The 19,273-nt window shown below is 47.6% G+C and overlaps 1 protein-coding gene across 3 annotated transcripts in view; it reads right to left on the reverse strand.

Annotated features, from left to right (window-relative positions):
- The window catches only part of NAT10 (N-acetyltransferase 10), a 722,602-nt gene that overhangs the window by 390,691 nt on the left and 312,638 nt on the right, over positions 1 to 19,273 (reverse strand). For all 3 annotated transcript variants that reach the window (XM_069623384.1, XM_069623382.1, XM_069623383.1), the window contains exon 16: positions 5,332 to 5,448. In XM_069623384.1, coding sequence (XP_069479485.1) covers positions 5,332 to 5,448 — 117 coding nt within the window. The remainder of the gene's footprint in view (positions 1 to 5,331; positions 5,449 to 19,273) is intronic.

Consider the following 19,273-nt stretch of genomic DNA (forward strand, 5'->3'; position numbering starts at 1 on the left):
TTTAATCCTTGATGATGAATATCCCCCCTAAATATTTATTATAGAAACAGTGAATGACCTTTTACACAGATCAGTGCACCCCTATATCTCACCCGTTGCTGGAGAGTCCCCAGGCCACATCGGGAGAGTCAAGGTGAATACTGAAGTCTCTGAGGAGAAGCTTGGAGGTGGAGGCCAAGAGAGAAGAGGTGAAGTCAGACCACTCAGAGGAAGTGGGAAAACGGACCGGGGGGCCCATAGATGATGGCAAGGGTCAGCAAGAGGATAGGAGAGACACCAAGCCTGCAGATGAGGCATTCGAAGGAGGAGTAGGACTGAATGGGTATGATAGTAGCAGGGACCCATTCAGGGAAGATCAGGGCCACTCCGCTCCCGGTCCAGTTAGGCCTGGGCTTCGAGAGGATCTTGTAGCCCTCTGGGAGGAGTGTCAAAACACGTGACAGAGCCGACTGTGAACCACGTCTCGGTGAAACTGAGGACATCAAGGTGAAAGTCTTCAAGGAGGTGGCAGATGTCAGAGGTGCATTTAACGGCAGAGCGAGAGGAGTGGCTCAGTGGAGTTGGATGCCACTTTTGAAGGTACAGGAATGTGGTACACCCGTCGGTGGTGGAAGAGGGGTGGCAGAAGGAAGAGTAGCAGGAGAAGGGAGGAAGTTGATGAGAGACAGAAGACACCTATCAAGGAGGAGTTTGGGCTGAGAGCCCTGGACCATGACAGTGCCATTCAGGTAGACATTAATGATGACCCTAGAGGATGGGAAACATGCCACGAGTACTTCCCATTGGGTGCCACCATGAATGGGTGCGGAAGAGAAAGGGAAGAGCACTGAACATATGGGGAATCCAAACGTCCAGAGAGGGAACAACAGAGGATGTCAGTGACAGTCTGCCTGGAAGAAGCGTTGACATAGGTATCCGCGATGGGCAGTCCTGGATTGGAGACCAGGAAATCCTTCTTGAACTTTTTCCTTCCTGACTTCGAAAGAGATAGGATAGGTAGAGAAGCAGTTAGAGAAGATAGGGGAAATTGAAAGCACGCACCCTGGAGGGAGAGCGCAGAGAGAGGAAGGGGGGGAGAGAGAGGTGGGGGGGAACTGCAATGCACAAACTTCAACACAACAGCAATTCATCCAACCAGATGCACGTTTCCTGGATAGAGGAAAAAAGCCTAGGTTTCAACATAAAGAAAAAAATCGAAAACACCCGGAATCGGTCTTTCTGGATAGGGCAAGAGTGCCCGATATGGACAAGCATTTTGGTAAAAGGATTAATAAGAGAGGTGGGACAGTTTAATATGGAGCAGCAACGGCTGTTCCCCCTACCCGCAACAGCTGCCGTTTGCCTCCGCGCCCTTTGCCGAGAGGGCTGCATGGGCAGGGGGCTGCCCTGGAGGGTCCTGTTAGGTAGGGCAGAAGGGACCAATCAGACAGAAGGGGTGGGAGGTTTTCGGGAGGAAGGGAATCCACAAAAGGGAGCACAACAAGCTTGCAGGCCACAAGGTGGCTTACCAAAAGATTACAATTCAATACTGCTTTTAAAAATGTGTGCTACAATTTGAAGCTAAGGCACAGAAAGGATGCTGCCACAACGTTACTCACTGCAGATTGGATACAAAAAAAGCAGCCGAGCATCGGCGGGGGAGGGGGTACACTTCAGCCCGAGCCACAGCAGGACCGAAGGGCCAATCAGACAGCAGGGGAGGGGTGGGAGGCGGAAGGGAGGGAATCCAGAAGAGGGAGTACAAAAATTACAAAAAAATTACAATTCAATTACATCCGAGATTATGGATATACCATTAGTTTCTTTAGTACAGAGAAGACAAACCTTTGGATACCTAACACTTTGTCCTCTGTGTTAGAAAAATGGGATCATTACCAACAATCAACACTCTTAGTGCTAGAAGAATTGTAGGTTTATCGCGATAAACGCAGGGACCACACTGACGTCATTGCGTCTGAACGCGATGTCACATGAACGTGCGTATACATTTAGCGGCCATTTTGTCCTCTAACACAAGGATTCTTGAATGAATGGAGCGCTGGATGAGAACCCGATACAGCATGCAGGTAAGAATAAAAGGAATGAAAGCTAGAATCATTAACAACCGTTTTAAGTTATTATGATCCACTAACCTAATGACAGACGGGGTCATATTTGTCATTTCAGCTCATGATGACATTCAATCTTGCATTAATGTGCCATCAATGAAGCACACATTCGTTGAGCATTCTACCATTCCTGCTTTTGAATGGGTAGTCATCTATTACTAACTTGCCAAATGCTGAAATATCTGGAAGACATTGCAGTAGAGTACATCCTTACACATCCCCATATATCTTACAGCGAAGACATCATTCTGAACTGTGAAATAGTGAACACTGGAGCCAGAACTAATAGCAGTTGGGACTATGTCATTACTTGACAATCATCTTTGCTAACTAAGAATCAGCCACTTATATAGAGAACATCTATTGTTACACTGATAGAGAGTCTGTTACAGTAGTGAGCACATCTTTTAAAACATTTTCAAGACATTGCTGGAATCTGATTAATAGGGAATCTGCTTGTTGGTGTTGATACACATCATTACCACACAAATATACCCACTTCCTGAGTCAGCCAGGTAAATGGCAGTAAGATACCATGAAGACTTGAACACAGTTTGTGCACTTAAGCGACAAGACTGATGTAGAAATCACTTAAAAATACTTATAATTCTCTTTCTACTTATACTTCAGATATTTGAAGCAGACAGAAGAATCTATTGAATTGAAACTTGTTCCTGATGAAGGCATACCACAAAACGTGTTGAGCTATTATATATTTTGTTTAAATTTGTTTTGATGAATTAAAGATATTGTCACAAAGGCAAAAAACTGTTTCAGAATACCTTGTCATGTTGAAAATGATGTTACTTCCTAAATTCTAACAAATCTTGACTGATCCTAGATCAGTAAGCATGGTGTGTAGGGGAGGGTAGTGTTCAATACTCAAGGGCACTATTTTGGTTGTTGATTGTAAAACAGTTTACAGTACCAAAGCTGCATTCTTCTCCGCAGCACCTCAAATAGAAAAACATTGTGCTCAAGTTCATACAGATTACCCTCATATCTAGAGGTGTATGTACTACAATTTTAGTTATTGCCGAACAAGTTCATGCTATCAAAGGTCATCTCCTGGAGCTTCTCCGGGACATCTGTAGTGAACCCGGACACCTTCAGCTAAGAAAAACGCTGCACGACGGTGCTAGTGACCATCGTCCTAGCGACGCAGTCTGCGGTGTCCAGTCCAGACTGCAAAATCTCTCAGGAGGCTTCCTTGCGGTCCTTAATAAGGGCCTTAAAATCATCCTGCATCTCTCCTTCGGCGATGTGCTCAGCTGTCTCGGCCATCACTGACCACAGGCCAAAGGAGAATTTGGCTAAAATACAAGAGGCATTTACGCACCAGAGAGCCAGACTCGAAGAGCCAAAAATCTTCCTGCCCCATGCATCCAAACATTTACTCTCTCTCTATCCAGAGGGAAATGACGGCAATCAGGTGGTCTTGATGTTTGCCATAGCGGCCTGTAATACCAAACTCTCCACAGAAACATGGCCAGAGAGAAATAAGGGGTCTGAAGGAGCTGGCCTATGCCTCTTAGCCAGGTCACGGTCCATAGTAGGACCGACGCCGGTTTGGCCCACAGTTCCATCATAGGCTTCTCCACTGCTTGATTGAAAGGCAGCAACGTCTCCTTAGGACCCTCGGCCAAGATATCAGTCGGGTCATACAGCACCTTAGGCCATGAGGGGGTTGGGAGGCAGACCTAAGTTTTCTATCAACTTTGTTATTAGGCACTGCAAAGCTGCCTGTGGCTTGGCACGGGTGGCAGCAGGCATTGTGTTGACCTCTGGTGAGGTGTCCAAGTCGCTTGCCTCCTGCAAGTCAGCTGCCAGGTCCACCAAACCACCTTGTTCCCCATAAAACACCTTTGGGAAGTCTCTTACTTCCCCTGGGGTGGGTGCATTCTAGTACAAAAGGAACAGGATCCCCTTCCCCATCATAAATCCCCTCCAGCTGTGACATATGTGCTTTTCTTGGGAGCGGAAGGCCTGTTTCACAACTCTGGTGTCGTCAGCGCCGCTGGACCAGGACAATATATGAGGGGACCGACGTCTAAAGACAGAACGGTGTGCCCACGATGTAGCATTTCATTGCAGACTCCTTGCCGGCTCTTTCAAGTGTGGTGGGACCCGTCCGCTTGGCCAAAGCAGACGGCACCGATGCCTTGGCCACTGGTGTTGGGGCCAGAGTCGCCAGAACTGGGGCCTTGGCAAAGATGTTAGCATCTTTAATCAGAAAGCTTCCCTTTCCTCTGGTGAAGAGAATTTAGTTGGAAAAGGTAGCTGTGGGTCCCCTTCCACATGGCCCTCCTTGGAGTGATGGCTCCTCTTAGAAGACAAAGATGAGTGATGTTGTGAAGAACCGCCGGGTGATCTTGACCTCTTGCAGTGCTCCTTTTTCTTTTTGTCATTTCGGTCAGCGGACCACTCCATTGTGCCGCATTCTATGCCCGGTGACCTCGTGTGGGTCTGCTTATCCCCCTTCTCCTTGTGGAGGAAAGTGAACAGTTTTACTTCATGTTCTCAGAGCGCCTTTGGGGTGCATCGACTAACAACGTACAATCCTGCACATTGTAGCCTTCACAATGGCAGTAAAGGCATAAACGGTGCACGTTCGATACGGACAGCTGATGTCCACAATCCATGCACGGTTTGAACCCTGAAGACCTTGTCAGATTCGGCATTGCGACGAACTCGAGAGGAAGTAAACATTTGGTAAACTAATAACGCTAAGAGCAGTGTTCCTATTAGCAGAGTGCGTGGAAAAAAGGAACTGAGGTCACAGGGTGCGGCGCCTTTATATATACTGGCCCCGACGTCCTGACTGGGGCACATACAGGCATCGGACAGAACTGTGCGGTGCCCCCTGCCGATGGAAAAGGTTTCTAAAGACCAGCTGGTGCTGGGAGATGGATATCATAGATGAGGAATACGTGGGAGGAAGGAATATATCAGAATCAACCTTTTCCAAGCTGTGTGTGTTTGAAGGAAGTAATACCTAGTTCATTTTTCAATATACAAGGCAGTGAGGCAGGTAGTGAAATCACTTATCTCCAAATCATTGCTTCCAGTCTATTAAGAAGCGATGTTAGCAATTTACTGTCTTTACAAACACATGATGCAACCATTACAATAACCCAATACATTTTTACTTCAGGGAAAATAAGTAACAGAAAAAGATGACTGATAAACAAATTACATTGTTTGAATTTTAAGTGACTTGTACCTGAATCACAGCTAGCACTTCTGGCAGGGAATTCTGGGTAGGAGTGACAGGTGGCAATAGGCAGAAGAGGTGATGCGCAGGAGCATCAGAGAGCATCTGGAGATCATTGGGAGAATTCTACAGGAACAGAAGCAAAGTACTGAACATTTCAGCATGGGAACAATGTATATTACAAAACACTGGGGGACCCACATTTTAAAGGAACATTTCACACAATTCTTTGTTCATACCTACACAATGAATCACTTGGAAGTTTCACGCTTGAATTACATTCCAGTCCCTTTGAATCAACATTCGTTCTGACCACAGCGGAACATTTACACATTAATGCATAACGAACATTTTTCAGTAAAGTAAAAAAAAAATTTAAAAAAAAGTTGATTTAATGACGTCAATTTTGAAGTGATGTACAGGTAGTTCCATTTCATGAGAGGGAGAAATGTGTTCCCTTTTAGTACGGGTTCTCTCTTCCCCGATTTATTGGGATGAGGAAGCATTAGGGATATTTTTCTTAGGCCTTATTTATAGGTGCAGTGTTAAGATCGATTGTCAGAATCAGCCCCGTGGACAGATAGGGAGAGACCACCCTATAACTGATGGAAAGTGAAAGCCACTAATGTGTAGCCAAACTATCTGGGTAGTGTGAATGAACAGCTAGGCTTAGGGGAATGGGAGTGGTGGAGGGTTCAGTTAAGCACAAACGGAGCACACTTAACAACACAAGTTAGGCAGAATGTATACAAATAAAATAATTTAAGCATTGGGCAGACCCAAGTATCATATAATATTGTATGCTCATTTACCTTTGGGGTGCTCTGGTTACAGAGCACCAATACTTTACTTTTGAAGAGAGTTAAAACAATCTTAGCAACTCAGTGTAGCAAAGTAAGTGAAAAAGTGCAAGGTAAGTAAGAAAGAAAATAGAGAACTAATATGCAGGAAAGAGTTAGACACACCATACACTTGTGTTCCCTGGTTAGAAAAGAGGGGGCTTAGTGCCCTTGGATTCCCAGGTCCCAATGCAGTTCTTTCCAGAAGACTAGGAATCTTTAAAGGGGTCTGAATAACAGTTGGCAAAGCCAAGAGGCAGCTTGTAAGAGTTTCAAAATCGTAGAACAATTGTGGAAAAATGATTGATTGCTGTGTATGGTTAACTGTACTACCACCTCTATCTCCTGAAGTCTGCCTTACTGCTCAGTCTATGTTACCTTGCTAGAGTTTGGCTAGACTTAAGTGTTAATCAACCTGGTAACTAACTACGGTGGCCTAAGAACCCTCCCACAGGGCTAACAATTAGAAATTTCACAAATGAAACGGTCACCAAGATGAACTTACCTCCATGATCCAATTACCACAATTGTGGACTGATGTGTAGCACTAATCTTAAAATATGGCAGTAACACAGAAGTACAAAAATATACTAACTTATTAGAGCTTTAACTCTAAGCAGGTAAAGTAGTTATCACTAAAAACACATTAATATACACATAAATGTATAGACAGAGGGAAGTAACTATTACCGGATGCGCTGGTCTGCCTAAATATAAATGTGGCTATGATGCAGCAAAAAGGTGGTCCCGCTAAGGTGCGCATATTTGTTCACTACGCAGGATCGAGCACGATTACTTACATTCAGGTATCAGCACCTCTAATTGGTATGACTCATTACAATACCGTACGATTTTGAGATGGAGGGTTTTTAACCTTACGAGATTAGTGAAACTACAATAGATGATCGGGAAAGGAACCCAGTGACTACACGCCTATTCTTTACCAAAATAGGGTCAGTATTTGTGAACTGCACTTGCGTTGTTTGATATAAAAGAATAGCAGAAGACATTTCCACATATCAGTTGCACAAAGATTCAATCCTGTGAAATTCTGTGAAACTCTCCACACCAGGAATCAGAATCTGCATATTACAGTAATCGCCTTGAAGATGACCAATTGGTCGAAACGTGTCGGCTGTGCTAGGCTGTGTTAATAAATTAGGCATACTATATGAAACTAGTGATTTCTGTGGACTGTATTAAGACAGATGATTTCTTTTGGACTTATGAGAAAGACGTTTATTGGGGTCAGAGCGCGCAAGGGTAGCCGCAAAAAATCTATTTCTATTGCATAAATGTATAAAGTTGAGGATCTCAAAGTGAGATAACCCACGCTTTACAATTGAAAACATTGAAAGCAGTTCAAATCAATGAAACGAGGAAGACTTAGTAGTAAAGTGATAAACAATGCATTTAAATCAGTAACTATTGTTAAGATGGATTTCTATAGTCTAGCATGTTGGACAGACTTTAGGAGACCACCCTAGTAATAGTGAACAGGGAACTCTGAAAGGTTACCCAAAACCCAATCAAGGTAAACGTGGAGAGCTGTCGAGCCTGTTCTCAGGAGAGTGAGTGGGGTCAGGGGGCCTCAATAAGTCCACACAATATAATACACAATAATTGAATTTAGATAGAAATATAGCAAAATACAAATATGTATTCTAGGCCTTCTACACACACTGACAAGTGAAACTAGGACACGATAATATTGTACAATACTCAATAATAAAAATGTATACGTTCACTACAGGTTTATAAAATGCATTCAAAAGACAATGAACAGAGTGGGTAAGAAAAAATGCAGTAGATGATGGAACCGTTTCACAAGTGATATCACCAACTTAATCAATCCAATCCCTATGATGGATGGGGCCTTGTGCCCAAAGAGTCACAGAAAAAACAATGTGTCTCTGTGCAGAATGAGTCTTTGCATGTCAGTTAGAATGTACTTGTGTTGGTGATAGTTAGAAGATATTCATCAGTGGTACCAAGGTAAGTAATTGTGTTCTTATCTTTCCAAAAATATTACCCAGGTTTGACGACCAAAAGGCAGTGGAATGGAAGGTTAGGAGGCAAAGGGACTGGTTCCCAATGTTATCCTTTGGAGCACGGAGGGGAACAGATGCACTGTTTACTTATCCCCCTGACTCTGATTTTCCCAGATGACTTGATGGGTCGACTGTGGGTCGCTGGAGGCTGGATTCACTGTCACTGGCTCCAGTGAGAGGTGCCCAGGAGTTGCAGTGCAAGGAGTCTTCCGTTCAGGTACAGCAGCAAGATGTAACCTCTGGAAATTAAGATATGCAACATTCACCGATCGAGGCCTCTTCAGGACACTGCACAGGACAGGGGAAGTTGAGTTCCATGGGCTGTCTCCACACGCAGCGCAGAGGACGACCTGCATCCTTCCAGTCACGGTTGTAGAAGCTTCTCTAGGACTGGATACCTTGGTGCTGGGATACTGAAATTCGAAGGGAAGGTGACCTGGACCTCAGGCTGGCGACCACCAAAGGTCCAGGTGCAACAACAGAACAGCAACGGTTGCGGCGAGGTAGCCCACGAGACAGCTTGTCCAATCAGGGACAACTACAGGTTTCACTCATGCCCCACACCTAGACTCTCTAGCATCACAGATGTGGAATGAGACCAGACCATCCCACCGCCTTCCTGGCCACACACACAAAGGCATCAGTAGCCCGCAAAAGCAGCAGACTTCCCGGGCAAGTGCATGACCTTATAAGGGATTTCCTGACCTGGCAAGGCAGGAAGGCGGCCAAACTACAATATGGCCAAAGAAAAAGCGAAAATCTCGTGGCACTGCCATTTAGGACACTATCCACTTTTAATAGCCATATGCAGTTAACGCGAATGTGCACAATAAAAAATGCAAAAAAGGTAGAAATGTATCTGCTGCCACCAGCTTGTCCTTAGGCACATATAAAGGTAACCAAAAATCCCAAGTGAAAAAACTAGCGTGATACAAAAGTATCCCTATTTGCACTGCATTGTAAGACAGGGACGTAATTTCACCAAAATGCCTGGGGCAGCGGAAGTGACATCACACAACCCTTGACCTCTGATGACATCAGAGGAAGTAATGTCATTTGACTCCACCCCAAGTGACATCATGGGAAATGATGGAACAGGAAAAAACGGCAGAGAGGTGGGCACCACTATAAGTTCAAAATTTGGATCAAGTGGCGTGTTTATTGCGTTTGCAGTAATTTGCTTCTCATATATGGAGCTACCAGGTTAGGAATAGCCCAAATGACACCAGGGCTATAACGAAAACATAGCATCAAAAGAAAAAAAGAGTGGGGTCCACCTTGTAAAGCCTGGTGCTCCTCGTTGCTCCTCGAAAGGAGCTCAATTTATTTGTTCTCAAGGTTCCAAAATTTTAAAGCTTTTGTTTGTAATATGTTTGCTTCAATCTTCGATTATATTTTTGCTAGTTTACTTGCTTCAATGATCAGATGTTCAAAATATACTCATTCGAAAATATGCTGTAAAAGATTTGTGTTTTAATCACACAATTATCCCAAGAGAATCAACAAATCCTCAGTTAACAGTACAAGCTCTTTGGCCAATGCATTTCGGTGCAAAGCACCTTCATCAGGGCTACGTTAGTTCAAAAAAACATTAATTCAAACAAACATTCCAATCATGTAATTAATTGTAAGTATTTACATACCCCCATTTGAGCGTGTCACAAAAGATGCATGGTTGTATGCCGATGAACAGGTCAGGAGAAAACAGAAAAAGACAGAGTACCCTAATTAGAATGTTCAAACCCATATTTGCATTATGCATCGTACCTTTTACCAAATTCAGTTACTCGCGTCATGTTTAATAATTACCTTAGCTATGACTGGCGGGAATATGTGTCTCGTGTTCCTTCAATTTCAAGTATACGGGGTAGAAATCTCTGCGGGAGAAATGGTATGCAATGAACGTGTTGAGCTTCATGGTGTTGCTGTGTGCGTTTCAATACCCGTACAGGTAAAGCCCTTACCTCTATGCCGTATTCGTTGAACCGTTCTGCTCGCGCGGCGGGCTGCAAATGCAACTGCTCACCCAAGCTTCGTGTTTAAACATTGCCATGATGACCGAGGCGGCGCCACACGTCCAGGATTGGACAGTGCAGACGTGCCTCGGGTCCAACCCTCCCAAGGCATTGGAGGGGCGGGACGTGGTCAACGTCATGACACCGCTCTGTCTGGAAGTAGACACTTCATTCCTGGTCAGTGAACCATGTAGTTATGTGTGACTGTAAACACGGCGGTTCGGATTATCCTTAAATCAAAGTGCGAGCCAGACACCCGACTCACACCTTGGTAAGAAATCGCATGCAATAGGTTCTGGTGTGTGTTGAAACGAGATCGGAAGTCGTCACAATCGTTATAGAAGAACAAGTTACTTTCTTACCTGGTAACGTTCTTTCGATGGGATGGTTCGACGACATATTCCACATCTATGACAGGTAATGTCCACAGCTGTGCTGCTTCGGAAAATCTTTGGCGTCTGCGTCCTGCGTCGATGACGTCGATGCGCCGTCCCCGAGGACCTCCTCCGACGGCCGACATCACCAGATGTGATAAGTAGGACGCACAACGCCCATAGCCTCAGTTATAGTTTTTTCCCAGAACGTGTGCCACCAGTTTTCTGCCAGTCAGACACACAAGGCCTTGCGGAGGAACGCAAGCTGCAATCGTAAAAGAAATTCTGCAGCGGGGAAGGCAGGGAGGGAGCGATAGGGAATATGTCGTCGGACCATCCCATCGAAAGAACGTTACCAGGTAAGAAAGTAACTTGTTCTTCGAGGGGATTAGGTCCTCCGACGTATTCCATATCTATGACAGACTCCCAAAGCAGTACCAAGCAAGGAGGTGGGAAAGAATTTAGAATACAAATTTAGCATGCCCAATCAAATTGCAGAATAGAGAACTGCCTTGCCAAAGGCCAGATATTGCCCTCTGATGGAATCGAGGGAGTAGTGACGTACAAAAGTATGTACTGAAGCCCAGGTGGCTGCATCACAGATGTGACGAATAGGAACTCCCCTCTGCAGGGCAGTAGACGCAGCCACTCCCCTGGTAGAATGGGCCCACAAGCCAGCCGGAGGGTCCTTACCCGCCAAGCGGTAACACTCGGAGATAGCCAAAATAATCCAACGAGACAAAATGTTTCGTCACAGCTTGTCCCAAACGCTTTCCAGCGTAACCAATGAAAAGTTGATTGTCCACTCTGACCCGGGACATGCGCAAAATATAAAAGCTCAGCGCTCTCCTAGGATCAAGCCTATGGAGCCTCTCCTCTTCCTTACCAGGATGTGGAGGAGGCTAGAACGCCGGAAGAACAACCTTCTGGCTCAAATGAAATTCCGAAACCACCTTCGGAAGAAAAGAAGGACGAACTCTAAGGACAACCCTGTCCTACTGAAACACCGTGAAGGGTGGCTTAACTGAAAGTGCCTGTAACTCACTCACTCTGCGAGCGGAAGTAACCGCAACCAAAAACACAGTTTTCAGAGTCAACAGCCTCAAAGGGCAAGAATGTAAAGGCTCAAACGGAGCACCCATAAGAAACTTAAGAACAAGGTTCAAATCCCAACCTGGCACCAGAAAAAGTGACAGAGGGAACACATTAGTGAGCCCTTTCAAAAACTGCGAAATTAAAGGAATCTTAAAATAGGAACACTCCTCAGACGAGCGCTTAAATATGGACAGCGCCGCCAGGTAACCTTTAATGGTCCCCACTTTAATGGCCCTGTGGGCCAAAGAAAGCAAAAAAGACAGAACCATGGGAATGTCACATTCAAAAGGATCCACATTCTCAACTCTGCACCAGTCGCAGAATTTACACCAACGGCAACGGTACAGAGACTTCGTTGCCGGCCGTCTGGCCGAGAGCAACACCTCCATCACGTCTTCAGGGATGTCCCAATCCTCATACCTCAACCTTTCAGAGGCCAAGCGTGAAGATTGAGGGATCTGACCTCTGGATGGAGAACCTGACCCCCCCTCCCGTGAGAGCAGATCGTCTCGGTAGGGAAGACGACGTGGAGGGCAGATGGACAAGTCTAGAAGGTCCGGGTACCACGTCCTCTGGGCCCACGCCGGAGCAATGAGGATCATCCGGGAACCAAACCTCCGTCACCTCCGCAGCACTTGCGGGATGACGGGGACTGGAGGAAACTCGTACAGCAGTGGGAATGACCACTCCACCACGAACGCGTCTCCTAAGGCTCCTTTTGGAGGAAATTCCCGCGAGCAAAACCTTTCGCACTTCCGGTTGACACTGGAGGTGAAGAGATCCACTTGAGGGGTCCCCCAAAGGGCAAAGATCTCCAGGAGAATCTCCTGAGCCAGCTCCCACTTGTGAGAGATCGAGCTCTGCTTGCTCACAGCGTCCGCCGTCTCGTTGTCGTCTCCGGCCAGATGAACAGCCGAGATCGAAACTTCCTGCTGGATGGCCCAGAACTCGAGCTGCTTCGCCTCCCTGCACAGCGGAAGTGACCCTGCCCCCCCTTTTTGTTGAGGTAGTGCATGGCCACCGTGTTGTCCGTTAGAATCAGGACACTCTTTCCGCGCACAGTTGGCAGAAAAGCCTTCAGGGCTAGCCTGACGGCCCTCAGCTCCAACAGATTGATATGGAGTCTGGACTCAGACGGAGACCAACAACCACTGACTGTCAACTCGTTGGCATGAGCTCCCCATCCCGTGAGGGATGCGTCCGTCACGATCGTCAAAATGGGGCCCCCTTCATCAGATTGCCCTCGACGGCCCACCACAGAAGATCCTGGGCCACCGAGGGCGGCACCTGAACAGGGTCCGACAGCCTGCCGGAGGACAGACCACTGGAGCTTGAGTGCCCACTGCAAAGATCTCATCCGCAGGCGAGCCTCCGGCACCAGAAGATTGCAGGATACCATGAGGCCGAGCAGTCTCAAGAACTCGGACGCTGGGAGATCCTGGGCAAACTGAAACTTGTGCACCATCTGCTGAATGTGAAGAGCCCTCACCTGAGGAGGAAAACACTGCCCCAGGGACGTGTCGAGCACTGCTCCGATGTACTGGAGCCGCTGCGTTGGTGTCAAATGGGACATCTCTAAATTGAGGGAGAAGCCCAGCCGGTGAAGGGAGTGGCAGGTGACGGACGGACAGATGATCCAGGACTTTCTCAGGAGAGCTCCCCCTGATCAACCAATCGTCCAGGTAGGGGTAGACGTGAATCCCCCCTTTCCTGAGATGCGCTGCCACCACCACCATGAGCTTGGTCAAAACCTTCGGGCGGAGGTCAATCCGAACGGAAGGACCCGAAACTGAAAGTGCGAGTCGCCAACCGCGAACCTCAGGTACTTCTTGTGCTTGGGATGGATCGGCACATGGAAGTAAGCATCCTTGAGGTCGAGAGACACCAACCAGTCCTGAAGTTGAAGGGCCTGGAGGACTTGAGAAAGAGTCACCATCTTGAACTTGCCCTCCCTGAGGAGTTTGTTCAAACCGCGCAAGTCCATGATGGGTCTCAATCCCCCGTCTTTCTTTGAAATCAAAAAATAAGGGGAATACCATCCCTTGTTCCTCTCCGCTACAGGCACCAGTTCTATGGCGCCTTTCTCCAGCAGGGCTTGAATTTCCTGCGCAAGGAGCGGATCCGGACACTTCAAAGAGGTTCCCTTGTGGATTGTCGTGAGGCCTCTGCCGAAAAGGAAGACAGTAGCCATGGGTTATGATCTCTAGAAACCACACATCCGAAGTAATGGCTTGCCACTCTACAAGATGCTGCGCCAGCCTTCCCCCAACCGGCGAACCATGGGACCTGGCCTCATGACTGAGTGGTAGCGGCTGCGGCGTTGCCTGAGGGTAAAGAGGCAACTGCCCGAGCGGCCTTGGCACCTCGCGTACCTTTAGTTCCACCTCTGGCACTCTTACGATGGCCTCTTTGACTGCTAGCTCCCCTCGCTTTACTGAAGGACGAGTAACAGCGAAAGGAACCTCCCCTCCATTGCTGTCCCCTAGGACGAAAAGGCGGAGGTTGGCGAACTGCAGCGCCCAATGACTTTGCTGCAGCTTTGGAGGTCTGCAACCTCTCAAGGCTCTCGTCAGCCTTGCTGCCAAAAAGGTGTTCACCGTCAAAGGGCATGTTGAGGAGCCGGGACTGCACAGCAGGAGCGAACCCAGACTTCCGCAACCACGCAAACCTGCGCATTACGGTGCTCGCCGCCATGGACCGGCTGACACAATCCGCCAAGTCCAAACCCGACTGAACGGCCTCACACATAGCATCCTTGCCATCCTGAACCATCCCGTTCGTCCCCTTCGGGAATATGTTCAGCCGCTAATGCAACACAGTTCCACAGATTGTGTGTGAAACGAGACAAGGCACATATGGAGTTGGCCGTCTGAAGCGCCATACCCCCTGAAGAAAACACTTTCTTCGCCCAGCCGTCAAAACGTTTGTCGTCCCTATCCGGAGGGATGGTAGGATACGACGCCTGCTTTGCCGGGGCCATAGCCGCCTGCACCACTAAACTCTCTGGAGTGGGGTGCCTAGACAAGTAGCAGGGGTCGCTACTGGCTGGACGGTATTTTTGCGACAAAGACTTGCCCACTGCCGGGAGACTCTCCGGAGCAGTTCAAGCCGCCGCCACCCTTCCCTGCAGAGCCATATGAAAAGGTAAAACCGGGTCAGTGGGGGGACCGAGATCAAGGATGTCCGTGAGATCATCATGAACGAACTCCCCTGGGGGAGCTGACCAACCCAAGTACTCAGTGACCCGAGACATAAGGCGCCGATATGAAGAATCGGCATGAGTGCCAGGCTCCGGCCTACAAAACTCCACCTCCGGAGAGGTGTCCAGTCCACTGGCCTCATACAGCGACTGCCGCAGATCATCAACTGGCTATGGCCCGAGATAAGGTCATCTGGAACCGTAACCGGAACCAAGCCCCCATCAGAGCCTTCATCACCCTCTGAAATGTACTCCAGGCGGGGAGAGGAAGACCTCTGTGGACCAAAGCAGTGCCGGACCTTAGCCATAGCCTTTCTAGGGGCAAACCCCGTGCCACGGGGCCCCTCCGACACCACCGCCTCGAAAGGCTTCGAGGGCGGCGAACGAGTCGGTGCCGGCGTCGACAGAAAAGGCTTCGGCGTCGAGCGAATCGGCGTCGACGTCAGCTGCAGCGTCGCCAGCATCGGCGGCGGCGACACAGGCCTGGAAGCCGGAGCTCCGAGCGTGTCTCTCGACGACCTAGGTGCCGACGACGTCGACTACCCCCTCGGAGGCGGGGCCTCGAGAGAAATCGTCGACGACCTCGGCGCCACAAGCGTCGACGTCTTCTTCGAAGACGGCACAGGATCACGCGGTCTCGAGCGCGTCGAGGACCGGGACCTGGAACGGGCATGGCGAGAACGGCTACCTTTGTCCGAGCGGGACCTCTCCCGCAAGCCGTGCCGACCACCCGAGCCCGAAGGCGTACGGGCGGTATCTCTCGACCAGTGCCGACCGACCCCACTCGGAGGCGCGGACGGACCGGTGCCCTGCGATTCAAGAATCGCTAGCTTCTGCTTCCCGAAGGAAGCCCATTCCTCCGGTGTCGCTTGCATTGAGGGATAAGCGACCCGCCGACGGGCGGAGTCCTCGGAAGAGGACGGGGAAGGCGACCTATGTCGGCGCTTCCGGGAATGCCTCAAAGAGGCAGAGGAGTGGCGAGACCGACTCCTGGAAGGAGACCCACTGGACTTCCGACGATGACGCGGAGAGTCACCCCTCGAGTCATCCGTCGAAAGCCCCACAGACCTCGACTTCCGGGGCTTAGAGACCCGGCCTACCGACAGCTTCTTGCGTCCGTATCATGGGCCTCCCCGAGGCACCAGAGGCAGGCGTCGTGCGAGACCGTGACCGACAACTTGGACCCACAGTCCCCGCAGTTCTTGAAGCCCGGACGCGGGGTTGAAAATGAGAAAGACAGCGCCACGAACAGGTCTTCACAACAAACCGAACAGGTTCAACGAACTGAGAATTGAAAACAGCAAACTCCAACGAGTGGAGGCGTACCGAGATTCACGAAGCGAACATGTTCGCGGAAAAAACAAAACTGAGGCTATGGGCGTTGTGCGTCCTACTTATCACATTGGGTGACGTCGGCCGTCGCAGGAGGTCCTCGGGGACCGTGCATCCACGTCATCGACGGAGGACGCAGACGCCTAAGATTTTCCGAAGCAGCACAGCTGTGGACATTACCTGTCATAGATATGGAATACGTGACAATACTCATGGGGGAAGATTGAGCGTGCACTCTGACTGCAAACATGGTTTAACTTTTGGTAACCACACCGTGAGGTTGTCATGTCCCTATCTGTGTAGGGATATGGGTGTTGACGCTACACAGACGATGCACTAGCACCTTTTTAGGGAACCATGTGGATATGACGTAGGGACCCTTTAAGGATGGGTGGCCCAATCTACATTTCTATAACGATCATGACGACTTCCGATCTCGTTTCAACACACACCAGAACCTATTGCATGCGATTTCTTACCAAGGTGTGAGTCGGGTGTCTGGCTCGCACTTTGATTTAAGGGTAATCAGAACCGCCGTGTTTACAGTCACACAACTACATGGTTCATTGACCAGGAATGAAGTGTCTACTTCCAGACAGAGCGGTGTCATGACGTTGACCACATCCCGCCCCTCCAATCCCTTGGCAGGGTGGGACCGGAGGCGCGTCCGCACTGTCCAATCCTGGACGTGTGGCGCCGCCCCGGTCATCATGGCAACGTTTAAACATGAAGCTCGGGTGAGCGGTTGCATTTGCAGCCCGCTGCGCGAGCAGAACGGTTCAACGAATATGGCATAGAGGTAAGGGCTTTACCTGTATGGGTATTGAAACACACACAGCAACACCATGAAGCTCAACACGTTCATTGCATACCGTTTCTCCCGCAGAGATTTCTAACCCGTATACTTGAAATTGAAGGAACACGAGACACATATTCCCGCCAGTCATAGCTAAGGTAATTATTAAACATGATGCGAGTAACTGAATTTGGTAAAAGGTATGATACATTATGCAAATATGGGTTCGAGCATTTGTAATTAGGGTACTCTGTCTTTTTCTGTTTTCTCCTGACCTGTTCATCGGAATACAACCATGCATCTTTTGTGACACGCTCAAATGGGGGTATGTAAATACTTACAATTAATTACATGATTGGAATGTTTGTTTGAATTAATGTTTTTTTGAACTAACGTAGCCCTGACGAAGGTGTTTTGCACTGAAATGCATTGGCCAAAGAGCTTGTACTGTTATCTGAGGATTTGTTGATTCTCTTGGGGTAATTGTGTGATTAAAACACATCTTTTACAGCATATTTTCGAATGAGTATATTTTGAACATATGATCATTGAAGCAAGTAAACTAGCAAAAATATAATCGAAGCTTGAAGCAAACATATTACAAACAAAAGCTTTAAAATTTTGCAACCTTGAGAACAAATAAATTGAGCTCCTTTCGAGGAGCATCGAGGAGCAACAAGGAGCGCCAGGCTTTTACAGGGTGGACCCCAGTCTGTTTTTCTTTTGAAGTGATGGAACACAACCTTTCACCCCTTGACAAAACTGGAAGTGACCTCACATAGCATTGTTCCCAAGTACACTACGAAAAATATGGTTACGATATCACTGTAATGTGATATACATTTCATACAAGAATGGATCACCATATGTATCGTTAATATCAGTGTGTCTAGGCCCATATTACCAAATTACTGTGCATGCAATGCAGACATCCAAGGCCAAATGATAATGTTGTGTTATTATTTAGCACTTATACTTTTGTTTATTTAGAACAAATATACATACAATATCACCGAACCAGTGTTGGTAGTCATTTATCAACCTCAGAAGGATGAAAGGCTGAGTTGGCTTCACCGGGATTCAAACTTGCAACCTGCAGATCATACAGACATCGCAGCAGCGAGCGCTCAACCCACTGAGCTATCTTACCGGCTATAGTAAAATGAGTAATTACATGCCTGAATGTTCTCAAAGTCAGAAAGCAAATTACACTCTGTACTGGATACCATTAAACTGGTAACTGAGATTTCAAAGCAGGCCATTTCATCTGCAGGTCTGGTGCAAAGTTGGCCACATGTCAAGCCTGCGTGATTCGACTTTACAGGCTTCAGAGGTTGGCAAAATACATACCATTGTGAGGATTCATAACTGTGTATTAAAGAATTTAGAGTAGCACAGGGAAAACAGCACACGACATCCCGTATTCTGGGCACACGTTACCTCATACACGCAAACTAACACCCTGAACAGCATGCCAGGAAAGATAGACATATTACAACAAAGCATTAATTGTGGCAAAATAAAATCAAGGGCCACTTTATGTGCTACGATCAAACATGTCTACATTGTACACAAGCTTTTAGGCACAATGATTTTGTCAAGTGACTGAGGACACTGAGATGGAATGTCTTGGGATGATTGTAACAGACAACACCAGAAAAAAACATGCTAAAACTGAAACTTGCGAAAAGCAAAATATAGTCCGAAATGGATGCTTATCCTACTAGAAGTGCTTTTTGGATGTTTTTGTCTGCATTGTGAAACAGACTAAATCAGTGACTCACCCCATGAAGTGTGCCTGAAATAAACCTTTAATGAGTAGTAATTATTGTATCGAATTCCAGAAAGACAAATTATTTGTTATTCCTATTCTTTCTGAATTAGGGTCACTGCTCAGTGTTACCCTTGTGGCCCTGTGTTTTTTTTTTTTTTTTTTAAAGAGGCCTGAACAAGAAAGTCAGCCACTACAGAAACAAAGAACCACATGGCACTGGCCACAGGCCAGGAGATTCAATAAAACGTTAACCCCTTTAGGTGCCATGGGTTTTTTCCCCCCCAGTGCCAAGGCCTTTTTTGGCGATTTTGGTATGTCGCCATTCAATGCCTTGTAACCTTTTTGTTACATGAGATATCTCGGCCAAATTTGGCTCCTTTTTTCCCCACTTGTAGGCGGTCGTAACGCCACCCAGGAATCCTAGGTTGCTGTAGGTGGGTGAGACAAAATAAGCCAAAAGGGCAAAAATGTTGGCT

Source organism: Ambystoma mexicanum, chromosome 11, assembly GCF_040938575.1.
Source record: "Ambystoma mexicanum isolate Mex_15411 chromosome 11, UKY_AmexF1_1, whole genome shotgun sequence".
NCBI classification, from domain to species: Eukaryota; Metazoa; Chordata; class Amphibia; order Caudata; family Ambystomatidae; genus Ambystoma; species Ambystoma mexicanum.